Source organism: Pogoniulus pusillus, chromosome 7 (assembly GCF_015220805.1).
Source record: "Pogoniulus pusillus isolate bPogPus1 chromosome 7, bPogPus1.pri, whole genome shotgun sequence".
Lineage (NCBI taxonomy): Eukaryota > Metazoa > Chordata > Aves > Piciformes > Lybiidae > Pogoniulus > Pogoniulus pusillus.
In genome coordinates, this window is record NC_087270.1 from 20,248,942 (window position 1) to 20,270,860 (window position 21,919).

General features: G+C 40.9%; 2 protein-coding genes across 7 annotated transcripts in view; one reads left to right on the forward strand and one right to left on the reverse strand.

Moving 5' to 3' along the window:
• MACROD2 (mono-ADP ribosylhydrolase 2) overlaps positions 1 to 21,919 on the forward strand; it is a 1,034,078-nt gene that overhangs the window by 109,247 nt on the left and 902,912 nt on the right. The window lies entirely within an intron of this gene.
• Positions 365 to 15,628, reverse strand: FLRT3 (fibronectin leucine rich transmembrane protein 3). The gene is made up of 3 exons (XM_064146155.1): positions 15,468 to 15,628; positions 7,334 to 8,076; positions 365 to 6,222 (listed from the first exon to the last, which is right to left on the reverse strand). The coding sequence occupies exon 3, from the start codon at positions 6,175 to 6,177 to the stop codon at positions 4,228 to 4,230; it is 1,950 nt and encodes a 649-aa protein (XP_064002225.1). The 5' UTR covers positions 6,178 to 6,222; positions 7,334 to 8,076; positions 15,468 to 15,628; the 3' UTR covers positions 365 to 4,227.

The window sequence follows — 21,919 nt, forward strand, 5'->3', positions numbered from 1 at the left end:
GAAAAATAATGTACTAGTGGTGGCAAGTGTTGGCTTGTGGCTTGAAGCTTGTCTTGTTCTGGCATCAGTAAAGAAACAGTTAATTGGACAAAGATCATTAATGTCAAAGTGATGCTGAAACAATGTATGAATTTGGAAGCAAGGTGAAGATGTTTTGAATGCAGAGGGTATCTGTGCAAATGATGATTCCATCCAAAACTATCCCAAGCAAATGTGGTTTGGATAAATCCAGACAGATGTGGCATCTGCCAATTCACATTTCAAGATATTATCGAACTTTAGGTGCAAGTGAATATGCAAAATTGCATCCTTTTACTTAGAATTCTACATACGTGCTTTAGTGACTTATGTCATCAGTAAAGTATTTTAATAGCAAATAAGGCTTTATTACTTTTGCTCTTGCTTTATTGCATTTGCTGCTCTACATTCAATCTGTACAGCATTGGCACAATATAACTTGCATGCTAAGCTAGTGCATTAGCAGAAGAAATGGTAACTGTGTTCCAAAACCATAATACTTTCAATTTGGTACTGTTAAAGCCAGGACAAAAAAAAAATCCCAAAAACCAACCAACCAAAAAAAAAGACCCCAAACAAATGAAAAACCCAAACAAAAAAATCCTCAAACCCAACAAACACTTTTTGTATTTCATGCTGTTGTACAGAGCTACAAAATAATAGCTTGTAAATGAAGCAATTTGAGTTTTGGAAGATACTGAGATGAGACAAAATATGGTTTCCAAAATACCAGGGTGTTTGGTTTTTTTTTGAGTTAGCTTTCACGTTAAAACAGAACAGTGAGCAATTCAGGATAGCAATATATATAATAATGGAGGGGGGGAAAAAAGGATGATAATAAAGAACATGAAAGATAGTTAGCATATTTTAATATGGAGAATGCTGGCTGAATTAACTCTGCACGTGGGTGTAGGCAGTGCTGAAAAAAAATCCACTCCTTTCTCCACAATTAGATGTCAAACCATACACCAAAGCAACGTGGAATTAGAAAATGATTTGAGATAAATTTAATGTGGATTAATGTTATTTTGATCAATGTGTTGAGTAAACTGCTCAATGGAGTAATCCGATTTGCCTATGTATGTAACTGTCTAAGAGAAGGGATTTATATGTGGTGCTTGAGAATGTTGGATGCTGTAATGGCAGCTCTGATAAGTAGAAAAGTGTTCAAGAGACAAGTGTGACATGGAGAGGAACAGAAATCTGTGTAAAGAGCAAAAGGAAAATAATATAGTTCTTGTAATCAATCTTTCACTTGCCAGATTAATATTTATATGATGCATGTTGCATAAAAGTTGCTGTAGAACCTAGGGAAGAGCTTTGCATGCATGGATGTGTCACTTTTTCCATTGAGATCAAGTGCAGGACTCCATCTCACCCTGTAAACTTGGCCTATCCCCAGAGAACAGAATTGCTTTCTCAGGTTTTCATTCTCTCTGGTGGAAGTGAACCAGCAACAAGTGGGCAAATCTGCTGAAATTGCTTTAGATATGCATACTGTTGCCTCATAGTGCATAAATTGTGCATGAAAAGTCCTTGTATCTTTATATGCAATTACCACTTTCTCAAATAGCAGTTTATTAGTCCATATGACCTTTGACTGCCGTCACTTGAGATGCACAGTAGCCAGTTGAGGTACCTCAGAAAAGGCCTGGGAGACTGCTTGTTGAGTGTTATTTTGCCCTTTCTAAGTCATGAATTTGGAGTTAGCTAGGGGAGAGGTATTTAAATAAATAGCTTGAAAATCCAGCAAAATTTCTTTAATTTTGTTATCAGAGAGCTGATGGCAAAGAAATCGTTATATATCTTAAAGATAAGGGGTGCCTATATACTAGCTTAGATGAAAACCAAGTCAGTCTTCTCCATCTGTGCTGGTGGTTCTTTCCTGCTTACTGCTTCAGAAAGCTTTTGTACAAAATCATAATGAGGCTCCATGTGCTTTAATCTTGGCTTTCTCACCCTTCCCTAGATTTGTACCTGATGGGCAAGTACAGCAAAATAGTCATGCTTAGTGCTTTACACTGAGCTGAGCACAGAGTTACTTAATATGGCCCTTTCTGTTACTTTTGGCACCGTGCATCCAATCAGTGCTCCATGTGAAGGAGATTATGTGATTTGTTGAAAGTTGGTAGGGAAGCACAGTGCTGTTTCTCCATCTGTGACTCCCCCATCACTGCTCAGGAATCATAGGAGGAGACATTTCTGAAGGCAAGGTTGAGGAAACAGTACTGTGGTAAAGGGGGCTTGGGGAGGAACTTCCCTAGACACACCTGGAACATGAGGATGAAGAGCTGTCTGTTGCTGGAAGTTTTGAGTTTGTGTAGTTACGATAGATCCCTGGCAGGAGAACTGTTTGGAAGCTGACTGCCAAAATTATCAGTCTTGGTGTTTGCCACCGTTTTTTCTTGTCATCTTCCATCCTTTACAACCCCTAGGGAAAGACAGGCCAAGCACTGCTACAATTCTCTTAATGTGAAATTGCATTGGGTATACATTCCTTTTTTGTCTGAGATACTGGCCCAAACAGTATTTTCCTTTTTATTTGCAGTTTCTGTTTGAAAAAAAATGTATTTCAGAGGATTGTAACTCCATGGCTTCTCTCTCATTCATTGTTCACACACTTTGAACTTGTGAAAATGTGTTTTCCAAGTGATTAATAATACAGAAAGCCTGCAAGTGTAATAGTGTCAAACTGAACGAAGAAAAAGGTGAAGTTTATGACCTGAAAAGCAGTAGCTTCTGAGTGGGTTTCCTATCAGCGCACTGCAGAGGTGCAGCATTATTTTTTTACTGATATTTTTTCATCTTTATTTATTAATAAGACCAGTATTTTTCATAGTTAAATTATGTACGAAAAAAGTGGGTATTTTATTTTAATCCCCCCACCCACCCCACCTTTTAAAATCTCGATACATGTAGCATTGGATCAAGGCACACAAGACTGGCCAAAGGGCATACAAAGCACTTTGGTTTTCAGTTGAAGAAACAAATGATCATGGCAATAATTTGTGGCTTGGGGTTTAAACATGAAATCACTTGTAGTCCAGTAGGAAGGCAGAAAGAAACATATTACCTTACAGATTTATCAGGGAATTTCTGGGAAACTGTGACAGTAATGGGCAGTATTCCTGACTGTAATGCCTGTATACTCTTGGAGTATACACTTAAAAATAGCTGTCTTCCACAATTGTCTGCTTCCCTTCGTTACTGAAGTTTTTTGAGACCTTGCTACTAATACCCTTTCATTTTTTTTCCCATCCTGCTAATTATTCTTACGAAACTGCACTTGCAGCCCCTTTTCTGTTCAAAGTTGTTTCCAGGTTGTTGTCTCTGTCCTTCCTGCCCTTGCCTCCTGAATGCCTGCGCCCATCCGTCTCTGTTAATAAGCAGACCACCGGCTTTGATAACCACAAATCTCTCCCTAATCCCTATCTAGCCCCTTGTCTTGCAGAGCCTAGCACTTATTCTTAAATTCCTTGTTAGGAATTTCATTATGCTTTCTTCCAGGGATCAATTTTTTTCTTTCCTAAACATGTCAAAAGCTTCAGTCTCATGCATGGCATTGATTTGATTTTCTCTTAAATTGGATTTCGCCATTGTCGAATGGATATATCCAGACAGCTGATATTGCCCATTACTACACGCATTTTTGTTTATTGAATATTGTTGTGGTTTACAGATTTAAGAGACCAAACATTGGAAGTTCAGTTTTTGCAACCACTTCTTGATCTTCCTGATTTGCCAGGTTCAACATTGTTTTATTGATACCAAAGTGGAAAATGGCCTGTGCTTACACTTAAAAGGATCTCAGATGAATGTTCTGACTGCTCAACACGGCAAGAAAATTCACTTTCACAGTCAACAAGTCATCTTACTCAGTAGAACACAAAAGTTAAATGGTCTGTAACTTCAATATTAGCAAGGAAAATACAGTACAAATTACTAAAAAATACTAAAATATAGAATTGTGGTCAGGTATTCCCACTGCATTAATCGCAGCAGTAGCCTGAAATTTGAAACTTTTAATAAAAAGTTCTTAAATATAAATTATATGGCAAATGTACAGTACATTGCTTTGTCAGTCTTTTAATCCAGTGTTTTGCAGTAGAACAGCAACTGTTAAGTCAGTCTCTTCTTGTTTTCTTTAAAAAACAAAACAAAACCAAAAAACCCAACAAAACCCAAACCAGTCTTTCATGTCATTCAGTATCATGAGTGTGAATGATCTGAATCTGGAATACCACTGTCTCTGTAGCTCCTGTTACTACTGCTTTCACTGTGGCTGTTCTTGTACAGGTTCATGCCATTAGGTGGGAAAATGGTGTGTATTACAAATTCCTCCTTGGACACTTGATCGTTGGTTATTGGTATCATCTGGAAAGAAGTCTCCCTGATTTCTAGGATGGAGTTATCCTTCTTAGTTCCCGCTTCGGCATAGTCATCTTTTCTCCGGCGTCCCTTGCTGTAGGCGCAGTTCCGGGAGAACAGGGACCCATTTCTGTGGACATACCAGCAGACCAAGGCCAGCAGTGCTATGGCCACCAGTGCCACCGCGCCGCCGATGATGGCGGCCAAGGGCAGGCTGGAGTTTTTGTAAGGTTCTTTCTCCTGCTCGCGATTGAGGGTGGTGGTAGGGTTATACATCTTAAGAGGTGCTGTCTCGGTCTCAATGCACTCAGGCGTTTCATCAGAGAGATAGATGTTGCTGGTTTCCATGGGAACCATGCATACGCGGTACGGCGATTCTGGTTCGAGAGCTGTGAGCAAATAGTCATTTCTGTCACCTGTAACTATCGTTTCAGTTATAGATCCAAAGGCAGGGCTGTGACCCATCTTGAGCCAGCTCAGTCTTAAAGCAGTCATTGGCAGTGCAACTTTCCAGGAGATGTGAATGGTCTCCGTACTTACGGATTTCACAAATATTGTAATGATTTTGCGCACTGGGCTTGCTGTGGTCCTGTAGTTTTTGTTTAGGTTTGGAGTCTTGATGTCTGGCTGCTTGGTCACAGAAACCGGCCAGTGTCCCTGGGCTGGGTATAATGTGTTTGGTACCGCAGTAGTGATTTGGATGGTGCTTATCATGCCATCATCCTTACAATCAAAGAGTTCTGCATTGAGGTCTTTGATAGCCATTCCACGTACTTTTTCTGGTGCCTGACACATCAGTCCACGTACGTTAACTTTTAAAGGCAATGACTGTAACCAGTCACGAACCCATTTCATTTTGCACCCACAGTGCCAAGGGTTGTTGCGTAGAAAAAGTTGAGTGATGTTGTCCAGATCATCAAAGACACCCTGAGGTAAATTGCTAATATTGTTATTGGACATATCTAGTCGATACAACTGCCTTAAGTAAGAGAAAGCATTGGGTGGCACACGGTTGATGTGGTTTTCTTGAAGATAAAGCTTTCTTAAGTTTGTTCCTGGCAGGTTTACCGGTGCTGCTGTGAGTGAATTGCGGACCAATGACAGTTCTGTAAGATTGACGAGATTTGTGAAGACTTTGTCTCCTAATCCATGATTATTTAGAAGATTTCCATCTAAAACAAGGCGTTTTAGATTTGTAAGGTCTTGAAGGGACAGCTCTGAAATTGTGGAAATACGATTATCATCCAGGCGTAGCTCTTCTATTGTTTTAGGCAAACCCCAGGGAATGGTGCTAAGGTGATTTCGAGAGAGAAAAAGAAGTCTGAGATAGATGTTGTCCCGGAAAGCTCCATCCTCAATGCTAACAGCGGAAACAGAATTATCATCCAAATGCAGTTCTTCCAGATAAGGAATTTGTGAAAGTGAATCATAAGTAATGGTCCTTATATTATTCTCCTGTAAATGCAGTTCCTTAACATATTTAGGGAGGTTAGTGGGGAATTCATCTAGGCTGTTGTGGTACAAATATATTCTTTCCACCCTAAGCAAGTTCTTCAGTTCTGAAGGAATCCCAGCATTATTTATTTGATTGTTCTGAAGGAAGAGAGTAGTAGCATCCTCTGGGATTCCTGTAGGAATAGACGTCAAATCGCGATCATTACAATATATGAAACCCACATCACAGCGACAAACTGAAGGGCATGGTTTGGCACTAACAGAAAATGGTGCCATGTCAAGTAACAGCCCTATTTTAGTCCAAACTAGGAAGATGCTCCAGGTTACACTAATCATGGTCAGGAATGATGAGATTTGTATACAGTTCTGATCTTCAACAATCTAAAAAAACCAAACAAACAAAATTATCCAGATCATCAGTGAAGAAACTGCAATGAAAATTCAACTTCAACAGCACAGAAAACATCCGAAACACACATATTAAGCTAACATTCAAAATCATTGACACATTCCACTTACTCTTACATCAATAACTGCACCATTACTTGTACTACATCAATTCAGTTAATAGGTTATCATGTATGTCTGATCCATGAACTGTTCTGACTAAGAAGGACCTTTGTAAGGATTCTTTCACATTTTGTGTGGAGAGGCAGTTTGTGTTCACAGATACTAGGTAAGTACAGAGCTGAAGTCATACAAGAGTTCAAGTAAATCATTCTATATCTGAAAGATAAGAAGTAATTCCTAAGCCAGCTAACTACCCCAGGAGGCCTTAAGTGAACTATAAAACCCCTTAACAAACCCACAGGTTTAGTGGTAACTGTTTTGGAGGTCCAAAAACGTCCTAATGACATGGCATAAAATACAGGCAAAAGAGCAAGGACCAAGCAAAATCAATTCCCTCCCTTCCCACCCAAGGTTTTCAGAGTGCTCTACATCACATTGTGTATGATACAAATATCGCAGCCTACTTCTCTTGGGTTTTGTTCTGAGATGTTTACAAAGGTTAAACATTGGTAGTTAAAACTCGTAGTTAACTAACAACCTGACGTAGCTGGTAGAGCCACAGCTTTCTAGTTGACTGGATAAAATGTTTCATTACATGCTTAATTTCATGCTTAAATATTTGTCATTCTCAAAAGTCATCTTACTAAGCAGCACACTAATAAGACACTATTTGGCAGGTTTAACCACATTTCCCATCCTATTAGTTCAAACTGTGCAAGGTAGGATAATATAAATTAACTCTTAAGACTGAAATTGTACTTCGTATTGGTAGTGTATTTGTACACTAAGCTCAGGTAATTAGCATTTTTATAGCTTTTAAGACAACATAATTCAATTACCATTGTAATTAGGGTTGTGAGAACTTCTGCAAGATGACCTATGCATTAAGCAGTGTCAAGACCTTTTCTCTTGTGGGTTCATATATTAATTGAACTTTATTCTCTGAGGCACAGAAAGGAAAATAAATTAATATTGATCCTACCGTATTCAAAGGTACGAGTAAATTTTGTGCTTGAGGATATCCAGTCAAGGAACGTCTTTCCTGTGAGGCACTCTTACGGTTTACTCCATGGAGCTGCTTTTTTCTCACCCGTGTTTACTCAGATGGTCCTTCTCGGTGGTGTGTGTTTCCTGTCTCCTGGCACGATACTCAATGAGCATTCCAACCAAGATTTATCATGGTACATAAGCACACCAGGCCAGGCCACAAAAAAGCTTCAGCTTCCCTCTTATTTTTGTCCTCATGTAAAGTCTGTGAATGAAGAGCCTCTTTTGTTTGGTTTAATGGCTTTAGCAGGAATTACTTTCTTTTTAACTCTTACAAGCTGTTCTGTGCAGCGTAGTAGTTGGAGGTGGTAACTTCAGCGCCACGTGATGGAAACCATTCATTATGCTGAGACCTGAAGGATGGTAGTCTCTTCAGGAGGTCAGGAACGGGGCTGCTTTTTCCTGCCCAGAATTATCCAAGTATAAACTTTGTACAGTAGCTACATCCTGATACATCCATGCCTCTTTGAGAGAACCATTTCCCAACTCTCACTTTTTAACACTCCTTCAAATTTGTAATGCAGGAAAGAATTCCTCCTGCGCTGCAAGAACAGGACTTACTCTAGCGTAGAAACATTAGGCAAGTCAGATGGTTTTCTTCGTTAAAAAAAGCCACAAAGTTATCATTGCCTTCCCAGAAAAGTCCCCTTTTAAAGCTGTCCTTGAACTCTTATTTATCTGCAAAAGGGAAAACAAACAGAAGAAATTGGAATTAATAACAACTGGTGGAAACTGGTATTCAGAGTTGTGTTGCTATGCATTGTGTTGCATAAATCACACTGTTTGTTGTGTACATGACCAGCACACTTTGTTTTCCCAAAGTATTGGCATTTCAGCAAAATACAGAGCTCTTTAAGAAAACACTTTGCTGTTCAGTGTGATGTTACTGCAGTTTTGCTGCAGCTGTATTTTCCTTTCAGTAGGAAACAAAGTCATCCTGAATTGACAGGCAACAGCAAAATATTTGTAATTGATGCTTCCCACCTGATGACAAATGCTGGTCTTGCCACCTTGGAGGAAGCCAAAATGGGTGCTTGTTTTGTGTTCTTGCTGAACTGAGGTAGCTGCTGTTCCTCAAATCGGTTTTAAGTGTAAAAGGAGATAATTACCTCTCAGAAGTTACTGGATGAAAACAGCTTTGCTGAAATGCTGCATTAATATTTTACATTTGCAACGTGCTGATTTTGAGTTGGGGCCTAACTAGGGCCCTGCGTCAGCTCTTTCACAACAGGTACATATGTGGGTTTTGTCCATCCAATGTGCTTGATTTGCAGTATTAACTTTTAAGCTGTTGTATTTATCACTTTGCACACCAGAATTGATGTTTAGCATTTCATCTAATGTTTTTTTCTAATTAAAACCTCCAATATTTCAGGCTTGGCTGTTCCTATTTTTTTTTAAGAATTCAAATTATTTGGTTATTTTTGAATGGTATTTTAACTTGGGCTATTTCATTTCACTGCTGCAGGAACCATTCAGTGAGATGCCAAAGTTTATGTTCCCTCTCCTCTTTTAAGTAGTAGGTTGTTAAATCTGAAATGTAAAAAATCTTGAACATTCACTTGCTTTTCCTTTTTTGTGACTGCGTGTTAGAGAATTGAGCCTGCTCCTCAGAAATTAAATGCTAGCAGGAAGCAGCATGCTGAGTAATGCTTGCTTAGCTGCCTTCCTATTAACTAGAGTAGCTTTTGGTTCTTCATACAGTATTAGACCTAAACAGAACAGTCTTTGTTTTAAAACTCCATCTTCTGCAGTTTGAAGCAGGTTCATCTTAAAGCAGATGAATAAATTTTGACTGCAGTGGGAAACCAGTACCAAAACAAAATTACCGACATAGATACAAATTATGTTGCTGTTTTCATAGAAAAAAGATTGACCATGAAAAATACCCCTTTAGAGATGGTGTGACTACCTATTAAGGGAATAGTTAAAGCCTTTTCTCTCCTGATGATTTCATGTCCATCTGTGCATTGCTTTTGCAGTTGTGCAATGAAAACAGTAACTTAGAGACCCCCAAAATAGTTTAAAGAAAATATTTTAATCTACACTTTATCTATGGCAAAAACCTCTCAATCTTTGTGACCACACTTTAGGATATAAAGGAATGCATACTTTTTGGTAACTTAACGTAATTTGGGTAAATTATGCAATCATTACCAAACAGACCAGAAAGGCTCCATACTCCTGCAATTTTGTTCGTCTTTCTTACTGAAGCATTTGGGGAAAGAAGTCCAGGCTTTCCTGAAACTTTGAAATAAACTGCTTCACAGCTGCAGGAAAGAAATGCATCTCTTGTGTAGTTACAATAGAAGATAGAAGTATGTTGTGAGGTATTAACAGAAATTCCTTAAACATGCCTTTGAAAGCTACAATAACTTGGAAGTACTTTAAAAAAAACCCATACATTTTCTTTAGAACTTTCAGAGCTGTAAAGAACTTGTCAATATTAAGCAAGACAGAGACTATGGTATGCATACATTACATACACACAGGAAAGTATGTTCGTTAGTTTTACCTTTCTAGCATATAAACTGTTTCCTCTCTGCTCTGTCTGATACTCATCCTTTCATTTACTGCCTCTGTTGTAATGGCAGTGTAGGATTAAAATGAAAGCACTAAAGCTCATTAAGTTCTTGGAGACTTTCATCCCTCCTCTCAAAATTACATGAAAACAAGAGAAAGAAAACTAAAAGCAGGCCTCTTCAGAGAAGGCAACAGTGTTTAAAAAATGTGGATTAAGACTATACCACTCATTCCCTTTTCTAAACTTAGAATTAGTTTACCTCAGGTTTTGATTGTTTGATATCTCACACTTCCCTTTTTTATCTCAGGCTATAGCTGGAAACACTGGTTTTGCATATCAAAGGCTCCAGTGATCTGTCTACAGAGAAAAAGGGAATCCTGCTGCCATGCTCCAACTTTCCCCTTCTTGAGCTGTCTCTAAATATTCCCTGACATCAAGTCATTATAGCTGATCCGGCAAGATGAAAAGAAACGCGACCCCCACTGGTACAGACACTGTGTCCAGGTTTCTACACCACCACATTGGGAGGCTTCATGGACACATGATTTTGAAAGAAGCCATTACTTTTGAACAGAGCAGATTTCAGAAAATGTGTGCTGAAATTCATGCTTAGAAAATGTGAAAATGACTTTTTTTTTTTTTTTTTTCTTTTGGTAACAAAAGTAACAGAGCAACCGAACAGCAGCTTTTTTGCTTATCTCTGTGCCAAGTTGAATGTTTTCATGAACTTTGCTGAACTGCATGGTTAAATGACTTTTCCTGGGACATTGTGTAAGCAAGTGTATTACTACAGATAGTGGTAATGCATGAGCCTCACGTGTGTACTTATCACTGTGGTACAGCTAAGCAGGGGGATATTTAATTTTAAAAAGTTCAAAGTAATTTGCACTGTAGAAGAAAAATGTACTGAAGAAGAACATTTTATTTACTATGAGGAATGGAGCCCAGCTGTGCTCCTTGGCCTATAGGCAGGCAACAGTAGGAAAAGCAAAACAAAAAAAAAAAACACACCAAAAAATGCTTTGGTATGTTTGATAAGTTGGGAGTTGTTACAAAAACCAGTGCCTAGGCAAGATTTTTTTTTTTTCCCCCCAAGCTCTGATAAAACATGAATAAAATCAAGACCTGCCTCACTTCAGGTCACACAATGCTTATTTGAATTTCTAATCTACCTCTATGTTCTCTGGGAGGAACTCGGGTAGTTCAGTAGCTTCTCTCTAACCATCAAAGTAACAAGGGGAAGGGAAACAGCCTGGTATTTTTAGCTTATAAATGATAAGAGTATCATTTAAAGTTAACATTAGAATATGTGTTTGATAAGCCTAGCAGTTTTGCTTAATCAGTGTGCTTGCATTCCAGAATTACCTCTGCATTTGCTTATAATCTGGAATGTATCAAGAACAAAAAAAAAAAGTGCTTATCATCTTTGAAAATACTCATGAAGTCTATCTACTGCTTGTAGCACCAGTTTATAGAGGTCATGCTGCTTAAGTAGCTTCACCAGCTTCGTTTTTTTAAAAGAAGTTCCCCAGTGTTAATCTATACTTAAAGCAACGTCCATACTTTGTTGTTTAAGTGTATTACTCAGGGTTTAGTTGATAGTGACAGCAAAATGCTTTCTAAGCATCCTTTCTAGGAGCTTTGCAATTTCCACGATCATCGTATTTCAGGAAGGTGCCCCAGTCTTTTGTTTGGTGCTGGGCAAACAGAAGGTCCTCTAGCTGCCTTTCCAAGGAGTAAGGAATGCAAAGCAGTTTAAGTGAGAGTGAACCCTTTGGCAAAGCTGTGTCTACGAGGTTTGGTGAAATTCGTTGTTTTCCTTTTTTCTTCTGTTGGACATTTTATTTACTTATACTTGGTCCCCCTCTTGTGTAGTAGTTGAATAAAATATCACTTTCGTCTTCCTAGTTATAACTCAAATGTCTTTCAACAAATGCAGATTTTGGTGTGATCTTCCCTCAAATGCAAGTGAATCTCAGTTAGAAATGGATTCTGAGCAAAAGATGAGCCAAACCAGTATTTGCTGTAGAGGATGGAAATGAACTAAGAGTTGTTCTCTGAAGTTTGCTCTTAAAACTTTCCTGATTTTTGAAGCTGGAGGTTGAAAAGATTCAGACTATTATGCTATTCCTACTTACTCTGTCGTTTTGATTACCTTGCTTCTGTAAAGGTTGCACGTTAAGAAAGCACTTTGAGGAGCAGTGTTTTGCAGTGGGGTTTTGTTTGGTGTTTTAGTGCTTTTTGAGTTTAGGCAGTTAGGACTTCTAGGCTTTCTTTTGAGAGCTGATGCAGAGGTAACTCGCCCGTGCTTAAAAGAATAAACAAATGCTGCCTTTGTTTCAAGGTAAAGATCTTCCTCTCCCCCATCCTTGACACGTTTAGGTGAAATTATACCTGATAGGGAGTTTCTGGCACAAAACGTTAGGCACATAAAAGTATTAGTGAAACACTAGATAAAGTTTCAGTATTTTCGTTTCTTTGCATTTGAAAACAGTTGCTTGCTCATCTCCCACTTACTACCTTTGCTGCTCCAAGAGTAAGGCTTAAAAAAATCCCAAACCATGAAGCTATAAGATTGCTTTAGTTCTTACAGCTCCTGAACGATAAAAAAGTTTGTGGTGATACAGTATCTCTACTCAACGCGTTTCCAGACGCCTGCCCTGAGTGATATTTAGTTACTTATTAAAAATAAATGTAAGTAATCCCACATTAATTCTTCCATGCATTCCAGTGCTTTGAAGTGATTAAGGAAAAAAACTTGAGTACTAACTAGCCATTAGCATCCATGCTTCCTGCTAGAAGGAGACAAAGATGGTCATCTACCAACTGAAGCCACTTCAAATAATCTGACATGCAAAGTTTGCAAACTGCAACAATTGCTTTGATTAGTCACCATTGCTTCACATAGTATCTCCCAGCTTCCAGCTACTGGTTACAAAGGAAAAAGAGGGGGAAAAGGAAGGAAAAAAACCCCTAAACTGAAGACAAAGCCAACCCAGAAACACATCTTTATTTTGGTCTTGCTGTAAAATATATAAGACACGTTGTTTCTGGAGATGAAAGCTTGCTGCGAGTTTACTACAGAGTTTTTTTGCCCACTGGGGGGTGGTACACGCTACAAAACTCTGCTTTTGAGAGCTACAAGTCAGATGTTTTTTGCTGCTGTCCAGTTTTCTCTGCTTTAATTACAACTAAGTCTCCTGTTGAAAAAATGAGAAGCACTCTCTAAAGGAGAGAATAAAAAAAGAAATAAGTGATAATAGTAAAAAAAAACAACAACCACCAAATCATTCTTTCAGAGAATGTTATTTTTTGTGCTGATTGTATGAACTGCAGTATTTATCTGGTCGTTCTCCAGTTAGAATCAAATGCTATCAATATACAAATTAAAATCACAGAAAAAAAGACACTTAGCATTTTAAATACATGGCAAAGATTGCTTTTGTTTCTAGTACACAGGAAGAGCACAGAGGGCAGGAAAAAAAAACAGCTTTTAGAAGTGATTAGATGTGGATGGAAAAACAGAAAAGCCTGATAGAAGCAAGAATAGAAGGATTAGAATATATCAGTATATTTTAAGATAATTGGCTGTCTATAAACTCAGGTATACCTTTTGTTTATTAAGCAGTTGAAAACCCATCTTAAACTAGGGTGTACTGTATGAAACTAGGATAAATTAAAGGAAATGTGAGGGTGTGTAGATTTGGGAGGGAAGGGCACCGAAACCCCTCATGTATGACCTCGTGTGTGGCATATAATTGACCAGGAAAACATTCCAATCTTCCTGGTTTATAGCAAATCATTCTTTTCTTGGTACACTTGAATTGACAAATGCATTTTTCACTCTAATTCAAAGAAATGTTCATTAAGACGCCATATCCCCAGGCAGTAGACGGTGAGCATAATTGATGCTTCTATCTTTTTGGACAGCATATTTTAGGCAAGGAAATTGGGGTCAGGATAATGAATTGATTTTTTTTTTCTTTAAGTCTGAACATTTCCAGCCTCTTCTTTCTATACTTTTTCTCTGCATTGAAGATTTAGATGGAAATACAAAATGTGACTCGAAGTGGCAAGGAGAAAATGCATTCAGCTGCTCTGCTCTTTTGCGAGAATATGATTTGTGAAGTAGCTCTACATTTTTGTGTGAAACCGGTGTACAAAATACTCTGAAGTGACCAGAATTGATCCCTTGAAGAAGGGAAGTGATTTGCCTTTAGCCCAAATGAATATCCCATGCCTAACAGCACTCCACGAATTAGCTAATTATATGCACTCGTCGTCGCGTGTTTGCATCCTCACTCCTCGCAACTTTGGATGCACCAAGGTTGTGCTCAAACCCCTCTGCGGTCAGGGAGATGCACATTTAGGCCACGGAACCAGAAGGGAAACCGGCTGTGCAAGAGCAGGGCTTTGATTTGCCAAAGGGGTGATCCTGAAAACTAAGGAGCAACAAAAACAACCCTCCCCCAAAATTCTACCTAGCTGAGGTTAGCTGCTGCGCGCTCCGGCAGATGCTGAGAGGAAGCAGGGCTGCTGCGTGGAGCGATGGTGCGCTAGGGAAGGCAGGGAGGGAGACTCTGGGCTTTGCCTTATCGACCAAAGTTGCTGTTCCTAATTGTGTTCGAGAAAATAGGGTAAACCAGAAAGAACTGCCAAGTCTAGCGGCGGGGACAGTGGTTGAGTGAGAATGCGTAGAGAGGAGGTGTGCACAGGATTAAGTGGGTGAAGTATTTATTTGCGAGCCATTTATAAATGCATTTGCTGTGTCTGGTGCAGGCAATCACTTATTAGACCGAAAACAGCACGAAAGTTGATGCAAACTAGGCAGGGAGCTGTCGGAGGGCGAGGGCATTACCGGCCAGCAGTTCTTCCTCGAGAAAGTGAGGCGTTTTAGAGAAAATTTGGGCCTGTTGCATTCTTTCTTAACGTAGGTGCAACCATTTTGTTGCCCATCTCCTCGCCCGCAGACTTGGTGCGTGAGGAGCGGCAGCGCGGGGAGGGGGCACGAAAGCTCCCGCCTTTCTATCGAATGCGCACACCGGCGAAGGGGAGCTCTTAGCCCCGGCCAGAAACGCAGGGGACAGGCAGGAATATTGCCCCCCACCACTGCCTCCCCAAACGACGGGGCTGGGTTCTTGGCAGACGTGGGACGCGGGGAGCCGGCCCGGCGCGTTACTCCGCGGGTCTCCCCCTCGGCTTCCATCCGCGGAAGGCGGTTTTGCGCTTTCTCTCGGGGCCGGTGCAAAGCTGCCGCAGCAGTGTCAGTTTCGGGAGCAGCCAGCTTTGTACTCCAACTATGCGACCGGTGGGTGGGCGGGCGAAGGCCCGCTGAAGCCGCCCGCTGTGCTCGCGGGGGTGACCGCGGCGCAGCCAGGGGAGCGCTCCCGCCGCAGCGCTGTGCTCGCAGCCCAGGGCTGGGGTATCTGCGTAGAGGCGCCCAAAATTCCCGCCGCATTCTCCTCCTCCTTCTCTAGCTCCGCAACCCTCGTGCCCCGGTCCGCGCAAGTCCCGCAGAGAAAGAAATCGCTTCTCTCTCACTTACCTGCGGAGTGTGAAAAGGAACGATCTCGGCTCCAGAGCGGTCGCCGAGGTAACTCCACTCCTGGCTGGGGCCGGAGGCCAGGTCGGATCACGGATCCGTGCGGAGCGATGCACTGAGCGCTGCGCTGGCGCGGGGCAGCCGCGGAGCTCAGCGCGCGCCCTCAAGTCGCGGCGGCAGCGGCGAGCCGCGGGGGCGGGGCTGGACGTCACCGGAGGCGGGGTCGGCGGCGGGGCGGGGCGCACTCCGCTGCCGCTAGGGGGAGTAGCAGGCGGCGCCATGGTCGCTCGGGGGAGGGGCGGCCGTGTTGCTCGGCTGCTGGGGGAGCGCGCCGGGGGTGCCGCGCATCAGCGCCGGGGAGAGCGGGGAGGTGGTTCCGCGCCTCCGCCCTGGGGAAAAGCGGGCAAGGAGATCCCACGCCTCAGCCCCGGCGAGGGCGGGCGCGTCCCCGCCGCAGGGGTGGCGTTTCTTGGGTGCTCTTAGAATTTGCTCCCCTTATTTCGGCAGCACAGCGGCGGTGCAGCTGCTGGCCGTGCTGGGCGGGAGCGGGCACCCCCTCGTCCCTCCGGCGAGTTAAATCTCGGTGTGCTCGTGTCGCTTGCGATCCGACGGGGCGGGAGACACTAAGTTCACCTTCGTTTTGGCCCGAAGATGAAGGTGGTTACTAGTTGTACAAGTGCATTTAAAAGAAAAATACTCGTAATTGGCTGTCACTCCAGGCTCGGTAACCGAACCGCCCTGAGCGTACTCTATTCTCTGAGATTGTCCTTCCAAAGTAAGGGCCAAGCAGTAGCGCTTCCAAGTGTTATGGGTGATGGTGGCAGCTTCAGAAGGCATAAAGGTTTTCTCGAGCTATTTAGTGCTTAATGCTGTTTAAAATCAGTGAGTGGTTAAAGGTCGCCCAGGTTTTGTGCTCCACCCAGGACGGCGCTTGCTTGGAGATACCTTATCATGCCTGGCAAGATTATGATTGAGGATAAGTGAGGCCCGGCTGGTCTGCAGTCTTCAGGGATTTTCCCCTTGGAAAACAAACTCTGCTTTTCTAACAATCTCCTCAAGTTTACAGTAGTTGTAAGGCAAGCTAGAAGATATATTCTCTTAGATTTTTTTTTTTGGTAACGCCTGATTTCCTTTTATTTCTAGCTTACCAGCTCATGCAAGCAATGCTGGATTTGGGAGATGCAGCTGATGTTTCTATTGTTACTTTAAAAAAATATACTCAATTAAAATATGAGTTGCTCTTAAGGTTGACAACTGCTGCCTTCATGAGTATCCTGTTGTCTTTTACAAGTCCTGCATAGGTCGTCTTGTCCATCTCCTGCTGCATTTTGACCATGTACGTTCACCAACACGAGGAGCTGATGTCTGAGGGAAGGCAGGCTCCAGAAAACTACCTCTGCTGACTGCAGTTGCACTTTTTGCTGGCATCAGAAGTTGGACAGGGCCGAGATCTGTCAAGCTTAGAGCTTGATTTCCTGAAGGACTATGGAACCTCTCACATAGTTGCACTTTCTGTATGAAGTTTGAATCCTTAAATTCCCTTTGTTTGCTGTTTGGTGCAAAACAGAGAAGGGAAGACTAGTGTCAAAACTCATCTTTGTTTTTTGAGAAGAATCTTAATAGGTTTTTGAATGTGGCTTAATTTATTTGGTATTTAGGTATCAAAAATGTTACATGCATGTTGTATTTATTCAGCTAATTTAGCAAAACCTCATAGATTGATTTTCCTTGGCAATGATGGAGAAGGGTTTTTTTCTGTGTATCGCTTCAATTCTACTCTCCCTGCAGTGAGAGTAAAATCTAACAGTAAATCGACTTCAAGTTAAGGTACAGTTGTCTGTGTTGAAACCCCTGGCAGAGTGAGCTGTGTGTAGTCAGCTCAGTATATGCAACAGTATTGCATATGTGTCTTAACGTCTATGTAACACGTTCTATACATGTCCATATGGGCACGTGTGTCCTATACAAATATATGTATGACTGGCATTGCAGCATGTCTTCATCTCATCATGTGGTCCAGAACTGTGACTAGTGGTAGTGCAGGAGGCTGTAGATTTCTTTTAAACTGAGGTTCTGTGAAGGTTATAGTGGCATTTTTGAAAAGCATTGTGTGTTTGATATTCCTTATGGCAGAGCTAGTTGGATTGGTTAACAGATTCCAGACGTATGTTGCTGTGCCACGTTCCTGAGCTTTAACATACGTCTGTGGGACATTTGCAAAAGATGTATGTGATATGCATTTGGTTATCTTTCGGTTTTACTCCAAGGCTGGCCCATTGCTTGTGGCACCAGTTTGAAATTACAGTAAATATTCCTGGAGAATTCCAAAGGGCATGTGAGAAATAATTGGATTTTACCGGGTCACAGCTGCTCTAGAGTACTGAAAGGTCTTTAATGTGCTGTTGCAAGCAGATTTTTGACTGCATTCTTTCATGTAAAATCCATAAATATGCTTCATAAGACCATGGGTAGCCTTGAAAATACTCTCCACAAAAAACCTGTTGTACATTGCCAGCTTGACCACTTTCTTCACATTTTTTTCCGTAAAATGCAGGAATTCAAGGCCTTTCGAATTCCAGAAGAAGTCTGTTAATGCCAATGGAGTTACTCCTGTATGGGAAATAAAAATATGAATATGTAACAGAGCTGTATCAAGCCTAAGAATGTAATGAGAAATTTTAATTGAATTTTGAAGTTAAAGTGGTTCTTTACTTGTATTTTGTTTATAAAATTAATTAATGCTGGTGACATGGAGATTAAAGTTCTTGTCAGACCTATAGGGAAATTACCTTTCAAAGACATGGCAATCTTGTTAATATTTAATGGGATGAGACAGTTTAAAAGGTGGTAGATGGGAAATTGAGAGTACTTACACTACGTAATGTGTTTCAGAGGGTTCTAATGCAAGTTTATAACGCTCATAAGGTGCTATTAGGTCAGCATGATAACAATGATGCTTTTTTTTTTTTCCTGAGCACCCTGATAATATGATAAGAATTGAAGTTCTGAGAAGTCACTCAGCCAAAGGTTGACCTGAATGACTCTCACTATGACTTGACAGGCATTTGGGGTTTGCTTTGTCCTGCTGTAAATCAGGTTACAGTCATAAACATTTCTGAAATCAAACACACTGGCCGGGAAGTGAAATCGAGTCTGAGATCAGTCATCCTCAGTGCAGAGAAGAGAGAGCTGTCTTCAAGCATCGAAACTGAAGTGTTGCTTCTTTGAGCTTCCAAGGACAGATTTCTTTTAGATAAATCTGAGAGTAATAGTTTGATATTCAATGAAATACTCTGGAACAAATGTTCGTGTTTTTTTTTTAGCTTTAGGCTTTTATGAGGTTATATTGATTTTTCAAAGCATATTGTCCCAAATCCAAGCTAGGCAATGCCTGATTTTTAGAGACATCTAAGAAAAGAAAGTGCTCTAATATACAAACTTTTGTGTGGTACGTGTCCTGTAAGAGTTGTCTGATAGTGGCTGAGTACAGTTTTTCAGCAAATACATATTGCAGTTTGTATTAGAGCTTAATCTTTAAATGATCTAAACCGTTTCAAAATTAGAGTCCCATTTTGCTTGCATTCCTTCAAAAAGAAATGTCTGATAATTTCAGCTTCCAGCATTCTGTATGTACAGAGAGTGAGTACTTGGTCAAAGTTAGTGTAGCAGTTCTTTATCAAATACCAAAGAAAATGTAATCATGCAAGGTAGTCCACAGTAGAGCTAGACAGGTATGAAGAGTCTAAAACTAAATACTTGTTTGGAATTAGATGGGCTCCAGGGTGCTACTTGTTTTTTTTCCTTACAGAGGAATGTTTGAGAGGTAATAATTGTAATTGTGATTATTCTTTTTTTCTGTCTGTAAAGGCCAGGAGGTTAGAGCACTATACCTTTGTTTTCTGCTATTCCTCTCCTTTCTCTTGATGCTCTCTCGCTGTTCTGTCTAACTCTTCTAAACAGCCCCAGGGAAAGCCCCATCAACTCAGAAACACCCCTGATATAATAACCACATCTCTGTTTTTCCTAAAGCAAATAAACAGTTTTGCATGTGAGATCATGTGCTATTGAGAGCAAAATTAAGCAACTTAATGGGGTACTTGAAATTGCAAAGCCTGTGAGTAAGGTATTTATTTATTTTTATTTATAGAGCATTCAGACACTGATAAAGAACTCTGGGTGAAGTCCATACCACAAAAGTTTGCTGGTGACATTTAAAGCCTGCTGATTTTTGTGTTTAGAAGGCAAATGTTTCTGATAGATGCCAAACCATGAAGCTACCACAATGAAATTTTTAGGAGAAAGAGTGCTAACTTCTTCACAGCTGGGAAGAATATGGAGTATTTGCTTGCAAGTTTGACAAAGTACCTGATGCTGTCAAAATACAACAGACTTTCTGTGCTTGATGTGGCTTAAGGTGCCTTAAAAGAAGGAAAAGTAATGTTTCCCCCAGAATTTTAGCTGAAATTGTTTAGTAGTATCTACGATGTGCAAGGAGGAATCCTGTAGAGGACAAAACTTCTCTTCTTCCCTGAGGGTATTTCTTACATTTGCAAATTCACAGTTTTATGGATGCAGTCTATGCTGAGCCAAAGAAAGTGGCAAATGCTTTTTTATGATTGCCTCAATATAAAGAGTCCAAGTAGTAGAGAAATTCTTAAAAGAAAAAAAAATCTGAAATGGCAGGAAAAAGAACTATTGTGCAGTTCTAGTCTTGGATGTTTTGCTTGAACCTTTAATTGCTGCTTACGTGACAGCTGCCCAGAGCTGGCCTTCAAGAAGAGAGAGATGCAAGGCAGTGGTGATTTGTGGTTTGCAAAAAGGGGCTTGGGGTGGATGACTCCTGTCTGTATTCCTGTTTTGCCTGTTGGTCTTTGAACTCTGCTGTTCCTGCTGTTGGTTGTTCCTGTACTAAGCAGACAGCTGTTCAGTGAAAATTCATGTTTCTTGTTATATTTTATATGCAGTTCCCAAAAAATCTTAGTTCTTCATAGGTACATACTGAAAGTTTGAAAGCCATGCTCTTTATGGCAAGTGTATTTTAAGGCCACAAAAAGGAAGAGTTCTTCTTATCCTTTCCTGTGTTTTCTTTTACTTCCTGATAGCCCCAAGAGATTTTGCTGCCTTTTTCTCCTCAACCTCCTCAGCCTTCCTCTGCCAGGTTTTCCAGAAATGCCTTACCTCTTACCTACCTCTTCTCCTCCCCCTACAAGGGCCAATGGCTGCTCTTCTGCACCTCAAACACATACCGAAGTGTTTGCTTTCTAATTCTTTGTGCATTGCTCTGCCATAAGAAGCTGTTTCTGTCGTATGCTCTTCTCCCCCTTATTGTGCTTCTCCTTTGGCCCTATTTTACGTGTTAAAGACCTCCCTTTTTCTTTCCTTCTCCTGTTTGTTCCAGATTGGGTGAGCAGTTTCACAAAGATGATCTTGTAAAATTACAGTGACTGAGTTGTGTCCAGATTTGTAAGGTGTAATATTTGGTGTTCTTTGTAAAATGTAAGCAGTTGCATGGATCTAGAGCTGCTGTAGGCTTCAGGTGGTGATCTGTTATCTCTAAAAAAAAATTGTGTATCCTCTTCTTTGACTGCAAATCAAATCAAAGCCAGAGCATGCTGTTTGGGCCAAATCCATCACCTTAGTTGTTTCTGTCTAGTCTGCAATCTGGAGCCTGGACCTTTGTTGATTTGCTTGTGTAATACCTGGAATTTGAGTTATGAAAGGCTACATGCCAGTGTGGAACATATGAATAAGTCAAAAGTGTTTATTCTCAGGAAGGACTAAGTTTACATTGTCTGAACAGATTTGTTTAGTCCTAAGTAGGGGTGATTATTCTGTCTTTGCCTATTCAGCAGGAGACAGTATTTTAGAAGTGGCTTTGCACAACAGCAGTTAATGCCATTGGCAGAACGTTACCAGTTGATAGGGTGATTAAAAATGAATTAACAGCTATTTTGAAATTTCCCTGGCCATGAGGGGTATGGCTACGTTCCATGAGAGTCTAACTCAGGTGGAGGATGTGTACGCAGAAACTTTGTCTCGGTGGAGAAGACGAGCTGGTATTGTACAAGAGTCAACCCCAGCAGCACCATCTGCATGAGCCTGTCGGGCAGCTGACTTTGTCTTCAGCATCTGCTGGCTCAGTGTGCTGTGGAAAGCTACTTGGAGCTGAACAGAAAAAAAAGAAAAAGTAGTTGTACAGTGCATATGTGTTTTCACATCTCTGTTTTCCTAGTTATACATTCCACTGTTCACCAGTGGAATTTTGTCTAGACTTTACCTCGGACAGAAGGGAGGTGTGGTTTCTGCAGCATCAGTGTGTTCGGCAGAGACATGTTCTTCCCTGTCAAGTCTCAGAAGCACGTTGAAATTGGAGGGTTTTCCAGGTATTAATTCCTAAAGCAGTTTCTCTTCAGTTTTCACTGTGTCCCAGGTGCAACGCCTAGAGAAAGTAGCTG